The sequence below is a fragment of the Astyanax mexicanus genome, chromosome 24, assembly GCF_023375975.1.
Source record: "Astyanax mexicanus isolate ESR-SI-001 chromosome 24, AstMex3_surface, whole genome shotgun sequence".
NCBI lineage: Eukaryota > Metazoa > Chordata > Actinopteri > Characiformes > Acestrorhamphidae > Astyanax > Astyanax mexicanus.
In genome coordinates this window covers 4764443-4785772 of record NC_064431.1, presented here as the reverse complement: position 1 = coordinate 4785772, position 21330 = coordinate 4764443, and the positions used below count along the sequence as shown (strand labels likewise).

The 21330-nt window shown below is 37.7% G+C and overlaps 1 protein-coding gene across 1 annotated transcript; it reads right to left on the bottom strand.

Moving 5' to 3' along the window:
- Positions 1–693: 693 nt before the first annotated feature.
- On the bottom strand, positions 694–21161 carry tnfrsf1b (tumor necrosis factor receptor superfamily, member 1B). The gene is made up of 9 exons (XM_007251440.4): positions 20961–21161; positions 12575–12677; positions 11171–11296; positions 10920–11078; positions 9894–9978; positions 8386–8642; positions 5833–5907; positions 5155–5189; positions 694–3615 (listed from the first exon to the last, which is right to left on the bottom strand). Exons 1-9 carry the CDS (start codon positions 21021–21023, stop codon positions 3166–3168), a joined length of 1353 nt encoding a protein of 450 aa, XP_007251502.3. The 5' UTR covers positions 21024–21161; the 3' UTR covers positions 694–3165.
- Positions 21162–21330: the final 169 nt, after the last annotated feature.

Here is a 21330-nt window from a genome sequence, read left to right as displayed (position 1 = left end):
AACAGGCCAAAGAGTCTAAAAGCGGAGAGAGTGCGCATTTCTAGCGCAGAAAAATGGGCCAAAGAGTCTAAAAGCGGAGAGAGTGTGCATTTCTAGAGCAGAAAAACGGGCCAAAGAGTCTAAAAGCGGAGAGGGTGTGCATTTCTAGAGCAGAAAAACGGGCCAAAGAGTCTAAAAGCGGAGAGAGTGCGCATTTCTAGCTCAGAAAAACGGACCAAAGTGTCTAAAAGTTGCCGTAATTAAGGAGTTTAATATTAAGAGACATCATGAAATTTGAAATCAATTTTCAATTTGAAAAATCTTAGTTTACACAACACTGTCAAAGATAAACATAGTAAGTCAAGTTAAATGGTGTGTAAATGAAATAATCAGGAAAAATGTATTATTTAAAGTGATATATTTCATTATTTGTTTTATTACAGAGTGTGGCCCGTGACTTCAAATATATTTCTCCTTCTGGCCCCCAACAAAAAAAGTTTGGACACCCCTGCTATGCAAATGGTTATTCTGTGCAGGCTGTGCAGTAATGTTCTGTACTGGTGAGGAATAGATTACTTTGTTCCACAAAGTGCATGGAACTGAACAATCTACCTAACTTACTAAACCCGTATTTTTATGTTATACATCAAATGTTACTGACATTCTTAACATATTGCCATAGATAAAAATAAAAAGACAAATACCTTCTATGTATAAGTATATATAAAATTTATTTGTATAAAAATAATGTACAGTGCATAGACATAAAAAAAAAGCATGGGCAGGTACTCTTACAGTGGCCCACTTAATGTGCAGATGCATCGTTTTACCACTCGGGGGCGTCGGTCACCTGTCTGTGGCATCATTTGCTTTCACTTGCGTCTAGTATACAGCACAGAAACACATTCAAAGGTTCAGGTGGGGTAAAGTGCAATTTAAGGTTCTCTTCTATTCACAGCACAAGAATATCTGATCTACTTATCTTTGCTGACCTTTATTGGCAGCAGTGTCCAGAAATGTGCAAAAAAAGGCCTGTATCTGTTTCTTGTATGATTGTACTGATTGGTTTCTTTAATACTTGTTGGCTAGTTTAATGTGAACAAATGAATGCTAGAGATCATTTAATCACCAATAGTTGCTCTCTGTTTTAATAAGTCCTATATTTTATTTAAATACAAGGCAAACTGTGCTCTCTCAGGGCTCCAGCAGCTGATGGCAAGCTGCATGACCGGGATTCAAACCAGTATTGATCAATAAATAGAGGCAACACTTTATACCGCTGGATTTTTTTTTTTTGTGTGCCATCTACCCACCCAGATAGGGTTTTACCAACTGTGCTCTCTCAGACTCTGGCTGCTGATGCTTTCAAATTTTGCAGATTTCCACTAATATCGAAATCCAAAATTGTACAATTGGAATAAAATATTGTACAGCATCACTGGGCAGCCAATACATTTAAAGAGAAGCACCAGATTCCCAACTCTTACTCCAGATACTTTAGCCAACAGACGCCTGTGTCAGTTAACATCAGAACGGGAGCATTACAACTGTAATGAGGTGAGAGAGAGCGCCATCTACCCACCCAGACAGGGCTTTACCAACTGTGCTCTCTCAGACTCTGGCTGCTGATGTCGTATTTAAAGTTTTTTTTTCCAGATTTTTACAGACTAATGCCAAAATGCAAAATGGTTCAATTGGCATAAAATCTTTAACAGCATCACCAGGCACAAAACAAGCTTGAAGAAAAGAAAGCACCAGATCCCCAACTCTTGATACTCCAGCCACTAGACACCTGTGCAGGCCAGCTGAACAGTATATCCATATTTTATCCTATTGTGACAAATCTGCTTATTGTTTCAACAATAATCATGTCAAGAATATGATGTATGAAAAAGCATTTTAAGTATAGCAGAATAGTGAAATCTGTCACTGCTGATGGATTTTGTCTGTGCGTCAAAATATGATAAATACTGTGTATGGTAAAAATATGTGTTTTTTAATATTTAAATATGTGATATGATATTTTTTACCGTATCAGCTATCAGCTATAGTCTGTGGTTTGATTATGTTCACCAAGAGTGATGGCATTTATACTGCTTATATCGGCACTGTAATTATCATATTGTATCGACTGCAGTTAAAAATTATATTGTGATATACTATAGCTGTTTGCCATATCGTCGAGCCCTAATAACAGGAGAGGACACTATTTATCCACTCATATAGGGCTTCATCAATTGTGCTCTCTCAGACTCTGGCTGCTGATGCCCTGTTTTATTGTTTTGCAGGTTGTCACTCCAAAAATTCAAAATTGTGCAAGTGAAATAAAAAATATTTGCATAAAGTTTTTTTAAGTTTTTCATCTCCTTTACAGTTGCCATTTTTTAAAGCTTCTGTTATAGCGGAGCTGAGATGTCCTCATTTTGTTCTCAAGTTGTTTGAGTTTGAGTCCTACGCCCAAGCAGCACATCTGGAGCGCGTGTTGTGCCACTTTCTCCAGACGTAACATAGACATGTGTCGTCTAGAGCAAAGCTCCATCATCACAGTCAGGCTTTAAAGCTTAATCGTTGTACGATCGCAGTACGATGGCAGCCAACAAGCTTGAAGAAAAGAAAGCACCAGATCCTCACCAGGGCCGTCTACCCACCCAGATAGGGCTTTACCAACTGTGCTCTCTCAGACTCTGCTGACTGGCTGCTGACGCTTTAAATCTTTTCCAGATTTTCACTATTGTCAAAATCCAAAATTGTACAATTTGAATAACATCTTTTACAGCAGCACCAGGCAGCCAACAGGCTTGTAGGAAAGTCAGTACAGGGCAGTACGATCACTGAATCTCATTGCCTGTTGGCTGCTGCTGTTTAAAACCACAGCTGAAACAAAATGACACAAAAACCTGCTGACTGACACCAAACATAAACACCAATGTGGCTAACCATGGATAATGTGGCTACCTGATCATGTCAAATCCGTCCACAGGTCCATAAAAGAGACCATAAAAGTGGTGAGGTGTTTAGACAGACAGTGGCTGGGCCAGTTGAGTTCAGATGAGACTGAAACTCAAAACAAGCTCAGTGTGTAAAGATAGCATGCAGCGGTTCAGCAGCAGCATCCCCCCCACACACGCAAGCCTGGATCAAACGCTCGCGGCTGAAATACAGCAGCCGACGGACTTCCCCTCGTCTTCAGCACACAGTCATCCCACTCTCTTGCACTGACTGTAGAGCGTCTTTACTGTTCTCCTCTTCGCAGGACACGCGGAGAAGCTGCTCTTCTTGAGAAAGGGGGAGGTCAGGCTGGGCCGGTGGAGGGTGGGTCTCAGTCTCAGGTTCTGGCTGGGGTTGGGGTTGAGGGTACAGCGGGGGCTGCTGCTGAGGCTGAGGCTGGGTCGGGGAGCGGATGGGGATGCTGCAGGAGCCCTGGGACTGGTTCAGCTGGCAGTTAATGGTAGCTGTGAAGCTGAAGTTAACACACTGGCTGGAGACTGAAGGCAGCTCTGAATGGATGTTGTCCTGGCTGTCTCCTGTGCTCTGGCTCTGGTTGTCAGGGGTCGAAGACGCAGACGATGAGGAGGACGTTTTGCCGTCTGCTAGCAGAAGTTCAGACTCCATCTTGCTGTCTAAAGCCAGTTCAGTCTAGGATTGGATGGAGAAAAAATACATTTCCATTACATTCACAGCATTTTATCTGACGCTCTTATCCAGAGCGATTTACAGTTGCAAGAAAAAGTATCTAAACCCTTTGGGATTACTTGAATACTTGAATTTCTGCATAAAATCATGGTCATGTCAATGTTTTCTGATCTTCATCTAAGTCCCAACAATAGACGAACACAGTCTGCTTAAACTAATACCACACAAAGAATGATAGAATAATATGCTTGCATGGTTTTATTGAACACGACATGTTAATATTCACAGTAAGGGGTGGAAAAAGTATGTGAACCCTTTGGGATTACTTGGATTTCTGCATACATTGGTCATTAAATGTGTTCTGATCTTCATCTAAGTCACAACAATAGACGAACACAGTCTGCTTAAACTAATACCACACAAAGAATGATAGAATAATATGCTTGCATGGTTTTATTGAACACGACATGTTAACATTCACAGTAAGGGGTGGAAAAGGTATGTGAACCTTTGGATTTAATAAATGGTTGACCCTCCTTTGGCAGCAAAAACCTCAACCAAGCGGCCAAAACCATTTCCTGTAGTTGAAGATCAGACCAGGAGCATTTTTCTTCACAAAACTGTTTCAGTTCAGCTATAATATTCTTGGGGTATCTGGTGTGAATTGAACCTTTCTTGAGGTCAGGGTCTTGGGTTGAGGTCAGGACTCTGACTGGGCCACTCCAGAAGGCAGTGAACGCTGCGCATGCCTTATTCAGTGTGTAAACAGCATGGAGCAGCAGAGACAGCGTTTGTAATAGCAGTATATATCATCTGGCTAATATATCAGATTAAACTGCACATTATCAGCAGTTGAGCTCAATTAAAAAGGAGTATAATTGATTGTTGGGGCGTTTCTTCTGTTATTGTGTTGTCTGTGCTGGAGCTTTTCAGTCAATCAGCCAAAATATATATATATATATATATTTGTATATGTCTGCGTGTTGGGCGGGGGCCGGGCAGATTATGGTCAAAGTTGAGGTCAAATTAAATTGCAAAATTAATTTGCGTTTAAAAAAATTATAACACATTACTGATTCCAAATTAACCACATGCGTTGATGCTTTAATGTTGAAAGCCATAATTATAACATGTAATTTTACTCTGCTGATTCAGTACAACTTGCTAATTCCATGTGCATTTGTCAAGTGCAGTAAAAGTAAATTACACTTCCCAACTAAAGTGCATGATTCTGCTTTTCACAAGCTAAAAAAGTCCCCCAGATGCAGCTTTCAGCATTTAAGAAATGATCAGTTGCCCAAATAAAAAGGTAGATTGTGATCGAAGCTTTTGCTGCTGAGTTTAACTTTAGTTTTTACATCCTTTTTTGTTTTTTTGAGCTGTTCTGGAGGAAGTGGTGCTCACTCAGTTAAAATTCACAAGCGCACAAAAAAAAGCCTGTAGTCTAAAAAGCAACAGGGTTAAATATCTGCTTTCACTGAGTATTTACTGAATATACTGAATATTTCTGAAATGATGCACATTCTGATTATGCGAACTCACCTGAATGACTTCTTTGACTGGAGGTTTTCCTAAACCTGCAAAGAAAGTGTAAGGATGCACTCAATTAAATATATTAAATATATTTAATATATATTTTTTAACCAAAATAATATATAATAGAGATGATACGAATGGTTATTTAAAACACATTTAATTAAATTAAACTACCTTGTTTGTAAAACTTAAAAAAACACTTCTTGAATATATATCGAAAGTTCGTCACATTCCCATATCCCATATACAGTAACAGATATTTATGGACACCCCTTCTAATCAATGCATTTACTACAAGGCCTCTCTGCACAGTAGAGATTTGTTTGTTACTCCAACAAAAACGGGATGCACTCATTAATAATATCCTTGATTTAGAAAGAAAAATAATGAACGTGTATCCCAATACAATTCTCTCCATATCGTGCATCATATGCAAAATACAAACGTCTTCGTTCTTTATGAAACCAAAAGAGTCTCTTCTTTGTGATCCTTCAAACAACCCTTGGTTGCAACTTTATCAGAACGGGAAAGTCCAAAAAAAACTGATGAAAGATAATGTTTAAAGGACCTTTTTATATATAAATAAGAATCTCTTATCAAAGCTATGTAATACCCAGAAGCTTAATCTTGGTGATATGTGTGATAATTCTTTTATGCAAGCAATAAAAATCTTGCATGCATTACCTTTCCTGTGACACATCACAATTAACGTCAGCAAAACCACCAGCAGGATGGCAACAGCAACAATACCTATAATACCTAGAAACAGGAGAGTGCAGAGTCAGAGAGAGAGAGAGAGAGAGAGAGAGAGAGAGAGCGGGAGAGAGGCAGGAAAAAGGAAATGTCCAGTAGATTGCAAGGATGGAAGGGAGAGAGCAAAACAAGTCACTTAGTAACTCCCTGATATGAGATATTGTGCCAAACACTGGTCTGCTTTAAATATTAACAATCGCTTAACAATCTAAACCACTGGCTGCTGATAAAACAGTCTGAGAAACCCTTTATGTTAAACAGAAATGCTACAGTCATTTCAGCACCCTTTAGATGCAAGACTGAGTCAAAAACAAAGCTTTCTTATTGTTATGTCTAGACCAAGTTCAGAACAGGGCAAGACCGAGTCAGTCCCTGATTACTGTTGCCACTTTTGAAGCTCCCCAGTTGACTGACATGGTAATATACCCACCACAGGTATTTGCTTTATGGTCTTTGCCCCACTAGCGCCACATTGATCCCCCTTTTGCAGAGTTATCAGCAGGCTGATTGACTCTATGCTGAAAAAAAGGACTTTATCTGTAAATAGTCTATATCAGGGGTGTCCAAACTTTTTTTGTTGGGGGCCAAAAGGGGAAATACATTTGAAGTCACGGGCCACAGACTCTGTAATAAAACAAATAATGAAATATACCACTTTAAATAATACATTTTCCTGATTACTTTCATTTACACACCATTTTACTTGACTTACTATCTTTATCTATCTTTGACAGTGTTGTGCAATCTAAGATTTTTCAAATTGATGTCTCATTGTATGATGTCTCCTAATATTAAACTTCTTAATTACAGCCACCTTTAGACTCTTTGCCCCGTTTTTCTGCACTAGAAATGCGCACTCTCTCCGCTTTTAGACTCTTTGACCCGTTTTTCTGCGCTACAACTGAGCACTCTCTCCGCTTTTAGACTCTTTGCCCCGTTTTTCTGCGCTACAACTGAACACTCTCTCCGCTTTTAGACTCTTTGACCCGTTTTTCTGCGCTACAACTGAACACTCTCTCCGCTTTTAGACTCTTTGACCCGTTTTTCTGCGCTACAACTGAACACTCTCTCCGCTTTTAGACTCTTTGGCCCGTTTTTCTGCGCTACAACTGAACACTCTCTCCGCTTTTAGACTCTTTGACCCGTTTTTCTGAGCTACAACTGCGCACTCTCTCTGCTTTTAGACCCTTTGATCCGTTTTTCTGAGCTACAACTGCGCACTTTCTCCGCTTTTAGACTCTTTGGCCCGTTTTTCTGAGCTACAACTGCGCACCCTCTCCGCTTTTAGACTCTTTGGCCCGTTTTTCTGCGCTAGAAATGCGCACTCTCTCTGCATTTAGACTCTTTGGCCAGTTTTTCTGCGCAAGAAATGCACACTCTCTCCGCATTTAGACTCTTTGGCCAGTTTTTCTGCGCTACAACTAAACACTCTCTCCGCTTTTAGACTCTTTGGCTCGTTTCTGACACCTAGCGTTCAAACTTTGAATCTCACATTATTAAAACCTGCTTAACAGTGGGCCAACTTTCATTCTGTTTCTAAAATACCTCGCGGGCCGCTCCAAAAAAGGAAAAGGGCCGCAAATGGCCCGCGGGCCGTAGTTTGGACACCCCTGGTCTATATGCTGAGCAATAAGAAAACTCCCAGTGCTATTTTAACCAGCAAACAGTCTGCACAGAGCTTGTATCTTGTCCTGTGTGCTATTTTTACTGTCCTAGAGAAGGTGGGAAGGTGTTAGTCTGGAAACCTGTCACAATACATCAAAAATAAGACTGTTGTTGTCTATAAGTGATTCTACATCAGACCCACGTCCGGAGGGTAAGACTAAGACACGACTGCATCCAGAGGATCTTAAATCAGGAACAAGATTTTGTTTTGCCCTCTTCTGGAATTTTAACCCCGTTACAGGGCTAAAAAGAGCAGGTAAAATTCATACATGAAATAAATTCATACAACAATGACTAAATTACTAAAACATCTGCATGTCATGGTGCAAAAAAACGCTTCTCTTTTGTAATTGGTCAAACTTGGTAAATGGCTTCACCTGTTTTAATTATTTACTGCTTTAAATAACAAAGCATTAAATAAGAATTTCATATAAAATTATATATATTTATATATATTTATATATATATATATATATTTATATATATAAATATATATTTATATATATTTATTTATAAATATATTTATATATATAATTATATATATAAATATATATATATATATATATATATTTGTATATTTTTTTTCTTCAGAGGACCAATTAAACTTTACTTATGTTAATACAGTTATATTAGTAATATATGCAAAATAACAGGCAAAACAATAAACAATTTCACAGAACGAGTCGATGAAAACATACATACAGGCATTAACTGGAATAGCACTAGAATGCTCTGTTCAAGGTTAAATAATGAACACTGTGTAGAGCAGTGATAGGCCAGGATCAGGACTATAATATAATACTGATATAAAAAACTTACTGTATAATATGATGTCGCTGTCAGATAAAGTGGGCTTGCCTTTCAGGGTAGTGTTTGGTAGAGTGGTGGGTTGTACAACTCTGCGAGGCGGAGGCGCAGTGTCACCCAGTGGAGTTGTCTGTGCTGTGGTGGTGGTGGTGGTGGTGGTGGTGGGAGGGGGACGGGTGGGTGTGGTAGTGTGAGGTATCAGGGTCTTACACACAGTGTCGTGTGTGGCATTACCACGATGCAGCACCTCTTTCCCCTCTGCCTCACACCTACAGAAAAAACACACACACACACAGATACATCTTAGATCATCCTAAACATCTGCTCATCCTCATTCACTGAAGATCAGTAAAGATAATTAAATATGCAGAACCTAATCCTCACCATCAAACAGACAAGCTGCATATTAGTCTCATATTAGTGACCAAGTAACTCATAATGGATACTGAATAATTATTAGTGAATATGAATGATTCACAGTCAATACTGAAAAATATGAACAATTCAAAGTGGATACTGAATACTTAGTAGTGTATATGAACAATTCATAATGGATGCTGAATAATTAGTAGTGAATATAAATGATTCATAATGGATGCTGAATAATTAGTAGTGAATATAAACGATTCATAATGGATACTAAATAATTAGTAGTGAATATGAATGATTCATAATGAATACCAAATAATTAATAGTGAATATGAACATTTCAAAGTGGATACTGAATAACTAATAGTGAAAATTAACAATTCCTAGTGGATACAGGATAATTAGTAGTGAATATGAACAATTCATAGTGGACACAGATTAATTAAAATTAAATATGAACAACTCATAGTAGATAGTTAATTAATTAGTAGTGAATATGAAAAATTCAAAGTGGATACTGAATGATTAATAGTAAATATGAACAATTCATAGTAGATACAGGATAATTAGTAGCAAATATGAACGATTAATAATGGATACTGAATAAGAAGTAGTGAATTTGAATGAGTATACGTGGATACCGAATAATTAGTAGTAAATATGAAAAATTCATAGTGCATGCAGGATAATTAGTAGTGAATATGAACAATTCATAGTGGATGCAGGATATTTAGTGGTGAATATGAACAATTCATAGTGGATGCAGGATAATTAGTGGTGAATATGAACAATTCATAGTGGATGCAGGATATTTAGTGGTGAATATGAACAATTCATAGTGGATGCAGGATAATTAGTAGTGAATATTAACAATTCATAGTGGATACTGAATAATTAATAGTGAATATGAACAATTTATAGTGGATGCAGGTTAATTAGTGGTGAACATGAACAATTCATAGTGGATGCAGGATAATTAGTGGTGGATATGAACAATTCAAAGAGAATACTGAATAATTAATAGTGAATATGAGCAATTCATAGTGGCTACTGAACAGTTCATAATAGATTAAAAAAAAGATTTAAAAAATCATATAAGATGCTGAATCTTTTCTTTTTTGTTGGTGATGCTGGTGTTTATAATAGCTTACTGTGTGTGCGGCTGGCAAGCCCTGGAACTGGTTTCATTAGAGAACGTTCCCTCAACACAGTCCATACACTTTGTTGTAGGTGATCCTGTAGCACACACACACCCAAACACCCAAACACACCCAAACACCCAAACACACCCAAACACACATACAATTCAGTAAACAAATGCAAACATTCACTTAAATCAAAAGTAACTTATTCATCAGAAAGTCTAGCACAAGAGCCAGCAGCAATTACAGGGTTCAAGCACGAACAGACAGTTAAATAGCTATACTCAAAACTGTATAAATAGCTACTGAGGTTCAGACTACTCTAAGCAGTTTGTTACCACTGTTATGAAGGCATGGGAGCTGGCAGAGCAGCCTAGGAACCTACATAAAAGTAGGTTTCATGTTTTAGCCAAGTTTATTATTCATGTTTTTCTCGTAAACTTATTTCTTATTTTTTCCCCATTTTTCTCCAAATTTAGCTAGATCAGTGGTCCCACCTATTGAACTGCTGCTTCTCAGCTGTATATCTGCATCACTAGTGATGCCACAAAACACAAGGAGGGCGAAGACTAGCACACGCCTCCTCCGACACATGTGAAGTCAGACTCCGTCTCTTTTTGAACAGCTGCTGATGTAGCATTTCTGAGTAGCATCACAGCGCTAACACTCAGAGGAAAGCGCAGTGTCTCGGTTCCAATACATCAGATCACAGACGCAGCCTTGTGCTGATCCACATCACCCTTTGGAGTGATGAGAGGAGAGAGCACCATCTACCTACCCAGAGAGAGCAAGGCCAATTGTGCTCTCTCAGGGCTCCAGCAGCTGATGGCAAGCTGCATAACCAGGATTTGAACCAGCAATCTTACAATCATAGTGCCAGTGCTTGAGAGACAGTTATAATTGATTAAACATTTTAACGTTGATAATCGGATCATAAATGGCCACAGCAACCTAGCTGTTAGATGGAGAATCGCATCATTGTTCTGTAGTTACAGGTAATTTTTGCTTAAACCTCTTAAAATCTCTATACATTACCTGGTGATATGGCTCCTTTTCCAGGGGAGCATGTTGCAAGCCTTTTACACTGAGTACAGGATTCACCACGCATATGTGAAGAACAGTACCACCCACTCTTACACTCGCATTGAGAATTACTCTCTGTGGTACAGGTCTTGATGTACTCCATGTTTTTATCTGTTAAACAGTCGACAAAAATGCAAAAATGCACTTAACTAACCATGATAACATAAATTCAAAGAGATGGAAACTAAATGAAAGTCTCCTACTTCGGTAGCACGTTCTGCAGCTGAAGCAGTTTGGGTGATAATTTATTGAGTCCGAGTACGTTCCCTCTTTGCATTTGGCACAGACTGTATCACTTGAAGCAGTGCATGGCGTATGCAGTCGAAATCCTGCAACAATAAAAACATAGAAAATGTTTTTACTCTTTGGGTCACATGGTCCACATAAGGGGTGTGGTGTATGATACACAATAAATCTAATAATTAATAATGATATATGTTCAATTTCAGATTTGGGTTTTACCTGTGCAGACTGTGCACTTAAAGTTAGAGTAGTAACCAACATAAAAACCAGACCTAAAGTCTATGGATGAAAAACACTGAATTGTGAAGTTCAGAAAATCAATCAGAACCATAGCCAAAACAACCGTTTGGAAGTTCCTGAAGAAGAAAGTCATCACTGGTGTACTAAGTAACAGATATCGAACAGGTAGCCACAGTGATTGGTGAGAGAAACATTATAAGTGCTGTAAAGGAACGCAACTTTTTTTTTAGAGGGAAGGAGTGAAGGTATCCCAGTCTACTGTTTACAGAGAGAAATTTTATGCAAAGAACAGCAAAAAATGACAGCGAATAAATGGGAAATTTGAGGGCTTAAGTGTTGGAAAAACAAGGTAACAGAGCTCAAAATATTTGGATATTATCATTTCTGTTTAAATAATATTAGAAGTCTCATGTCGCAGCTGTGCAGCGGTCCTAGTGAATTGGCAAAATATGAATACAGATTGTGGTTAAGGGCATGAATAAAAACCTCTCCATAGTTAAATAACATGTAGGGCTGCAAATAATGATCATTATGGTAGTCGACTAATCTGACGGTTATTTTTTTAATTAGTTGATTAGTCAACAATTATTTCCTCCATCTCTAAAAACGATAGAAACAGCAGAACATGAGGTTTAAATGGCATTTAAATATCTAAATGTTGTTTAAACATGGAAATTACTGATATTTAGTGATTTAATATGTAATATGTTGTGTTTGGGCACTTTTGTCCCCAGCACTTTGTGTATTGTGGTACTGTTACAAAGTAACGGTTAGTCGACAATGAAATTTGCAGTCGACAACTTAAAATAATTGGCATTGTCGATTATATCGACTAATCGTAGCAGCCCTAATAACATGCTCTTTTCCCGAATTCTCCGTGACAAATGCAGCTGCAGCCTAAACTCATTCATCGCTTTCAGAGATTCCGATAAGGATCAAAGTGAAACTTAACATGAAGCACTGCTCTATCACACATGCATGTCACTTACAAAGGCGCGAACCATTCAGACAGAAGTCAGATATGGGTCATATACGTCAGATTTGATCTGATCAGATCATCAGATTTGGGCCAGTTTTACCTGTTGGGTGAATTGGGTGAATGGGTAAAGTTGCGGTTATCTTACCTGGCCTGCATTTGCTGCAGCAGAGTTTTGAACCCGTGGGAGTGTATTCAGAGGAAGTGTTCCTGCACTCTCCTCCATTCAGTTCATAGGGCAGAGTGTACGCCTGCAAAGCCCCAAAAAAAAGAGGATGAACATGAACTGCTGATCCAAACAGACATCAGGAACTGATACCACGAGCAGGTCTTGCAAAAAGAGCAGAAAACTCCATTTCCCCAGCAACAGCATTACAACACCGCACATGTGGTCCGAATATATTTAGCAACATCATCCGTCATGTGACATTTAGCCAATACTGAATTATACGTGACTATTCTCACAAATGTTGAACAAGGAGGTCTGCATCTCTGAGCACTCGACCTTTAAAAGTTCCACTTTATATTTTTGTTACATGTGGCCAAAAATACAGTATCAGTCAAAAGTGTGGACAAACCTTAAATTCAGTGTTTTTTCTTTATTTAAAACTGTCCTGCTTTGTAGATTAACACTAAATTCATCCAAACAATGAACAAAAAAAACATATGGAATTATTTACTAAATAAAATAATTGTTAAAAAAAAAACAGAAAATGTTTAATATTTTACATTCGTAGATTAGACAGTTTTACACATCTTGGCTGGATTTTCTCTTCAGCTTTTTTAAGGTAGAGTCACCTGGAATTCAGGCTTTCAGTTAACAGCTGTGCTGAACTCATCGAGAGTTAATTACTTGAATTTCTTGCCTCTTAATAAAGTTTTTGAGAGCATCAGTTGTAAAGTTGTGAAGAGAATCTGAAAATCTGAAAATTTCAACAACTTTGAGAGTATCCTCAAGTCCTCACACTCATCGCAAAGACCATCATAAACTTGATGATGAAACTGGCACTCATCAGGACCACCCCAGGACAGGAAGACCAAGAATTACCAGCCTCTGAAACCACCCGTTTTTCTTTGTTTAACACTTTTAAGTTTCTACGTTTCTAAGTTGTATTTATTAGTGATATCTGCAGGGATATTTATAAAATACATTGCTGCACAGGAAGACTTCCTCCTAGAGATTGGCTCGTTTTTTCAGTTCTGTTTAATCTTGCTTTCTGAAATTTACTCATAGTTTTCAGATTCTGGAAGTTACCTGCAGTTTGTGTTATTTCCAGAATGGTTTTAAAAGAACGGTAACGGTAATTGCGATAAAAATCCATAGAAATTTACCTTCTTCTTAAAGTGTGCGTCAGTGGATAGAAGCTATTTACATCTAAAACAACAGCTGCATCCCATATACGTACTTTACGAACATTACCATATTTTTCAGTCTATAAGGCGCACTTAAAATACTTTAATTTTCCCACAAATCGTCTATGCGCCTTATATATGAATTCTACCAGTCAGGTATTAAGGAGCAGAAAAAACACTCCGCTGAAGTGCAGCGTTATAAGGGGGAGTTTTCAGTGAAGTTTCTCCAGCACTAAGGCTGGGTGCAGCAGCATTAGCATTAGCTTCTGGTACCAGTATCTCCAAACTGAAGAAGACGACACCCCAAAAAGATCGTCAAACACAAAACGAGTCAATGGTAGAATAAGCTATTTGAGTTTGGAAGAGAAGATTTGGCATTTTTCTCATAGGCAGAAGCTCAGCACATACTCAGCTCTGCTGCTCAGCCCACAAATGCATGTTCCTTACAAATGTGGCTCCATTTAAAAGAGAAATGATCAGCCTTTCCAACCATATATAAGAATAAATTCTAAGATTATATCAAAAGCAAACTTCCTGTTTCCATATGTTTAATCTATCTTAACTGTACAGGTGTACAGTTAACACACTGACCTGTTTTCAGCTAACATGAAGAGATGAAGCTGTTAGCATTTAGCCACATGCAATGCTAAGCCTAGCTCAGGCTGATTGGCAAATGACTAAAACCTGCCTGCTTCTTTCAAAACAGATTTGTGGAAAAATGTGGGTTCCCAGCAATGAGGAGACTGATGAATGGTGTTGTTGTTGGACAGCTGTAGTGCACGTTCACGGAAAGGCACTGAACTTGCTAATATTTACACACTAATGACTGTACAGAATACCACAGAAACATACTGTAACTGAAAAAAAGGAAAATGAGAAAAACCCTTTTCCTCATTCCTTAATTCCTTTCCCTTAGGAATCGTTATCTTTCTGATGCTTATTTCCTGTTGTAATGAACTCATATAATCATACTCTGGGTAAAAAGCCAAATAGTCCAGAGCAAAGAATAAAACAGACTACAGAACAACAAAAAAACAGAAGAAAGATAGTGTGATAAGGCTAACAATTAGTTTGATTATTATCTGGCACAATTAAACGTCTGTCTTTTCGATCTGCTGGTTAAAAACCACAGCAGTACACAGCAGGATTAGCCAGCAGACTTCGTCTGAGGCAGGGATCTGTACCTACTGTCCATGACTAATCAGCAGATGAGGGAGATGTAAGAATTTCTCAGTTTAGCCTGAACTATGAACTGACTGCTGGTCAGCTAATACAGATGCTTTTCTTTCAAGCTTATTGAATCATATTTCTGACATAGAATACTGCATTTTCTTAAAAATGAAAAATGCAATGCTTTGGGCACCAATTAAGTACTTGGTATTGGTATCGGAAGGAAAAAAGTGGTAGAGATCTATCTCTAATAATGGATACCCAACCGGGATGCATCTAATGTTGGTGCAAAAAAAAAAATGGAATGATACAATGATTATGCAGCTGGAGAACTTGCAGTGATGTACTTTGGATCATCTACGCTGTTAGTGTGTTTTTATATTTTGTGCACCAGTATGGTGTATAATTGGGATACAGCCATTATGCTTCTACAGACATTGGATGACCAGGCAGGCACACAAGGAACACAAGAAGCCTCTAAGTGGGTGATTGTGGTAAAAATGAAATTATGGAATGGATTATTTTGTATAAAATGCAGAATGTAGAACTCCCTCTGTTTCAGTGATCGAGTTTAAGTTGACCTCACAGTAATATAATACCAAAACCTGATAACAGACAGCGGAACCGCCTCATTACCACCGGAAACCAACACTAACCACTAAAATAGAGCTTCATTTAACACATTTTCTTTTCTTTCTTTCTCAAGTTCAACACTGAACTCTTGCATACATTATATAGGTGATGACCTCATTACAAGAAGAAGAACATAGGTTATCTCTAGAGTATCTCTACGAAGGGAATAGGGCCAATTTGCTAGACTAATGAACTTTTTCATAGTTTTTTTCCAAAACCAAGGGTATTAAAAAGATGTAATCCTGCTTTTGTTGGAGTAACTGTCTCTACTGTCCTGGGTAAACTTCCATACTCATCCCCAAAAATACTGGGGACAATCCCAAGTGTAACATATTATTAAAAATGATGTCCATAAACATTTGGACATATCATGTATTCTGTCCTGCAAGTATCCACTAATCATTTTTATTAAGCGGTGGGGACCTGTTGTGGATCAGTATTATAGTATTTATACAGTAAGGAAGTACTTTATTCTCCATTTCGTACGTATACATATCTTTATAAATCATTCAGGAGTGAATTTTTATTTTTTCACTTTTAATTTTAATCATTGGCTTTTCTTTTATACTTTTTTTATCTTGCTTTAAATTTGATGAGAATAATGCAAAATACTTGAAAAAGGAATACTTAAGTTGTATTTGTACTGAATGACATTGTACTGTGTAAATAAAAAAAAAAGAATCTGCTAGTCTGCAAGTCTTTTTAAACAAATACAGCCGGTACAGAACTATGAATGACTGAAAAAAAAATCTGATTAATCGTAACTATTTTCTGTGAATAATTATGATTAATCGCACTCGTTCTTCCACTTAAGACATAAACTTTTAATAATGTATACGTAAACGTAAATAAAACAATAAATATAAGATTCACTTTATTTTAGTGGTCTTAATTGATTTTTTTTTAAATAATCATTATTAATCACAGCAATATTCTGTGATTAATCATAATTAAAATCACGATTTGAATATTTTCTAATCTTTTCATTTTATTAGAGTATTTTAATGTGCTGAGTAAATGTTCAACAGAGAACTTTAGAATCAAACATGAGGAAGCTCGGATAAAGAAGCTTTAATAATTGAGGAAACGTACTGAAGCTGTGTGTGTGTGTGTGTGTGTGTGTGTGTGTGTGTGTGTGTGTGTGAGTAAGTGTGCTTGGGTGTGTGTGTGACAGATATGGGGGTGAGGTATAGTGAAGAGATTAGAGATGACTCAGTTGTGAGATTTAATCCACATTTTAGCATAAATAAAAAAGTTATCTATCCTCTGAACTCAACTGTAGTGATGCTGTGTTTACATTATTAAATAAAACTGCTAAAAAAAATCACGAGATCGCCGGTTCAAATCCTGTTTATGCGGCTTTCCATCAGTTGCCAGAGCCCTGAGAGAGCACAATTGGCCTTGCTCTCTCTGGTTGGGTACAGTAGATGGTGCTCTTTCTTTCCCCTCATCACTCCTAGGGTGATGTCGATCAGCACAAGGCTGCGTCTGTGAGCTGATGTATAAGAACTGAGTCGCTGCGCTTTCCTCCGAGCGTTAGCGCTGTGAAGCTACTCGGCAATGTTGCAAAGCGGCGAAGGCTGACTTCACATGTCTTTACTGTCTTCACCCTCCTGGTGTGTTGGGGCATCACTAGTGATAGAGGGAGTCCTAATGAGTGGGTTGGGTAATTATCCGTGTAAATTAGGGAGAAAATGTGGAATAACTAGAAATAAAAATAAAAAAAGGTTACTGGGACACCATAACAAGTATAGAAAATATGGTGATACTCAAATGTAGGTCTATGAGTATCGCCCAGCCCTGACTCACTACTGTCACACGAGTCTTTCACCAGTTTTTTTTTCTTCTTCTTCTTTTTTCTGCACTGCAACGCGCCAAAGAACATAAATGCACCTAATCAGCATGTTGAGCGCTTGGCTCCCCTCAGAAACATTCAAGAGACGCCTTTAGGGGAAATGACCTACAATAGCAGGCTGAGTGATTTCCTGAGCACGACAGCGCCGTGCAAGAGCCTCACCACAGGCGTCCCCTCTCCAACCGGCCAACCACCTTCAACTTTCCGCTCCTCAGCTTTTAAACCAGCTTACAAGAACAGCAGATCAGTCTATCTCAGAGCTCTGCTGTACCCTCTTACAGGAATTATTATCAAATCAGCCGAGGCCCTTCATCTCACAGCCTTTCCTCTAGTGCTGGCGACATGATGAAAAATGTATATCACAGTATTTTTTCAAGATTCTGATGTTTTTTTTTTTTTGTTTTGTTTTTTTATTTATTTTTTTTGCATGACTGGGCTTTAATATAGGTTTGTGAGTTACTTTACTGTTAGGAGTACATATTATATAAAACACTAAGGCTTTAATTTAAGGCTTTGATTACTATTGGGTTTACTTTGTCCCACAAAATATATACAAAATATATGAAGAAATCAAACTTCATTATCAGAAAAACAGCTAACTAAAGTAAACAATAGAATATAAAAAAAGAGATACGCCAACAACTTTAACTTTATTAATTTACAATATATTATTATTAAGGCCATTAGATTAGCATTAACATTACATTATTAAAATCAGCCACAGTTCCCTTCTTTCCCGAGTTATCAAATCAATTCAGTTCAGGGTGCATTAAAATAGTATTAATATATTTAAACAGGGTTACAGTTCCTGCTCTTTAATTTTATTTTTTGCACCTCGTATCAAGAGTCTTAGGGAGGAGCTTTTCTCCAAGATGTGGATAAATTTTGCAATTCTATTTGTCTCTTTTCTGAGTGAATATTTCAATTACTGTTTGCTATTGTTTTTCTATTTTACTTGGATAAAATTAAACACTCATACGGTGAGGAACAGCAGCAGGAGCTCCTCAGATAAATGGCTGTTCTCCTTTTTCTCCAGGCAGGAGAGCTGAGCTTCCATTACTCTAGTGTGTTAGCTTGTTATGCTAACTAGCTAGTGTTAGCTAGCGAGCTGTATCTACTAGTGTCTTTTTAAAAACTTTAAAAACACAATAAACTTAACCAGGCCTGGACATGGTTACACACAACAGCTGTGATAGCTGAGAAAACTATTCCAGGTGACTCTACTTCATGAAGACATTTAGTTTAAAATACCAAGAGTGTGCAGATCTGTGCTCAAAGATAAATGTGATACATTAGAAGAATCTAAAATCTAAATTTATAATGTAAAATATCATGAGAAGAAAGAAGAAAACACATTGAATGAAAATGAAAAGAGGTGTATACTACTTTTGACTGGTACCGTGCATGCATAATCAATGTAAATGTAGTTTAATACAAACTATACATATAAAACCATAACATGAACATTTTTTCAATGTCCTTTAGCTATCTGGTTATTGCTGTGATGATGATCTGGCTGCAGCTGTATGTAGCTGGAGATGGAAAAATGTTAAAAAAGAGTGTTTTAAAGTAAAATTATTATAATTTTATAAAACTCACTCAATGAACTACAGTTTACATTATCAGACTGTTTCACTTTCACCCCATCACTCACTCTGAGGCAGCGAATAAAAACAGGAGCTGAAATGAGTCGACGGCTGTGTTTACACACACACACGCATTTCACAGATTGAGTGGCTCAGTTACTGTCCCCAGCCGACACATTAACCCACATCAACTTTCGGGAAAACTGACCATGTCTTTATACATTAACCTGCAGACACCATGTCAAAAATAATACTTATGTGTGGCCACAAGTTATCAAAGCATGGAAATGACATCTTAATGCATGGCAACATTTTTTTTTAAGCATGGGAATGAGCTCCGAATGAATGGCCACTACACATTATTAAAGCATTGGCAGGAGATAAGTAAGTCTTGGTGACAACTAATATGCCCAGGACTTAATTATCTTGCTCCCACACCTTAATAAGTCATCCCCACAATGTGTGGCCACCACTAATGTGTGGCTACCACTTATTTAAGCGTGGGAAAAAAGGTCCTAATGTGTGGTCTCCACTTATTAAATCATGGGAATGAGATCCTAATGCATGGCCACTACTTATTAAAGCGTAGGAATTAGATAAGTAAGTCATGGTGACAACTTATATGTATCTATATATGTATCTTAATTATCCTGTTCCCAAACTTTAATAAGTTGTGGTCACGCATTATTATTTTTTTTTTTAAACACATGAACTTTCAGGAAAAACCTACAGAGCCCCTAAGCTGACATCATGTAAAAACATAATAATGTGTGGCCACCAGTTATTAAAGCGTGGGAATTAGATCCTTATGCATGGCAACCACTAACTAAAGCACAGGAATTAGATCCTTATGCATGGTAACCACCTATTTAAGTGTGGGAATTAGATCCTCATGCATGGTAACCACTAATTAAAGCGTGGGAATGAGATCCTAATGCATGACAACCACTTATTAAAGTGTGGGAAATACATCGTAATGCATGATTACCATTAATTAAAGTATGGGAATGAGATCCTAATACGTGGCCAGCACTTATTAAAGCGTGGGAATGAGATCCTAATGCATGGCCACTACTTACTAAAGCGCGGGAATAAGATCCTAAAATGTGGCCACAACTTATTAAAGCATGTGATTGAAATCCTAATGCGTGACCGCTACTTATTAAAGCGTGGGAATGAGATAAGTAAGCCATGATGACAATTTATATGTCCACAACATAATTATCTTGTTGAACTTTCAGGTAAAATTATCACATTTTTAAATTAACCTACAGACTGTAAGGTCAAATCATGTAAAAAAAATAATAATGCGTAGCCACAAGTTATTAAAGTGAGGGAACAATATTCTAATGTGTGGAAACTAAATAATCATGGGCATTTGTATGGCCAGAACTATTTTTTTTATTATTATTTAGTTCCCACACTTTAATAAAAGCTAGAATAGACAGTGTGTGGCTGTTTTTATCTTTAAAAAAAGCTACAGTCAAACCCAAACTTTTATAAGTTATCTTTGTTATATCTGTATTTTATTGAGAGTCACATAAACCAAACAGCTTAACAAAGAATACATTTGGATAAAAAGATTAAAAAGCTTTTAAAAGCTCTGTTTTGAGCTGTCTAATAAAGTGTCTGTGGTGTTTTTGATATGAATATTTGGCAACCTGAAACTCCAACGTACATAAATTGACCAAAATAGCTATTATATATTTTTTTTATTATTTTCGTTCCACCTTAAAAAAAACAGCGCTGGTAATAGAGGTCACGTGAACGCGCCCGCTCTCACTGCTGCAGCTTTTTAAGGTGGAGCGGAAATATTAAAAAATACGCTCCACTGAAAAAAGTAGCGCCAGCGAAAACGCGATAACTATCGCAATGAATCACTCTTTACCGCGAAACGTCAGTCAGATAAAAGCAGAACTCAAAAACACTATTCTTACCTTTCCCTCCGAGACAAATGAGAAAACACACAGTAAGAAGAAGAACTGCAGCACAAACTCCATCTTCACACCATCAGAACCAGCAGATCCACATCCAGCAGAACCGAGCCGAGCCGAGCAGAGCCGCGCGCGCGCACAGCCGCGTTTCAGAGCTGAGCTGCGTCTGCCCCGATCAGGAAATGAGATTTGCAGCTCTGCCACTCTACACTCAGCCGAGACTTTCGATTGCATAACTGCCCCCGAGCCAAGCTCAGAGTCGGAGGAATACGATAATAAAGAGCAGGAAATCTGCAGCAACTCACATTACATTTATTATTCCAGACCAAAACACTGGACATGATTTAACCCCTTAAAATGCCTTGGCCCATAT

What these genes read in the sequence shown, in the direction of transcription:
- tnfrsf1b (XM_007251440.4), bottom strand. Translation starts at nt 21,023, where the DNA reads ATGGAGTTTGTGCTGCAGTTCTTCTTCTTACTGTGTGTTTTCTCATTT. An exon ending in GCTTGCCAGCCGCACACACA is followed by an intron (nt 8,643 to 9,893) that starts GTAAGCTATTAT and finishes TTTTTTCTGTAG; the next exon opens with GTGTGAGGCAGAGGGGAAAG. An exon ending in CAGCGACATCATATTATACA is followed by an intron (nt 5,908 to 8,385) that starts GTAAGTTTTTTA and finishes TCCTGTTTCTAG; the next exon opens with GTATTATAGGTATTGTTGCT.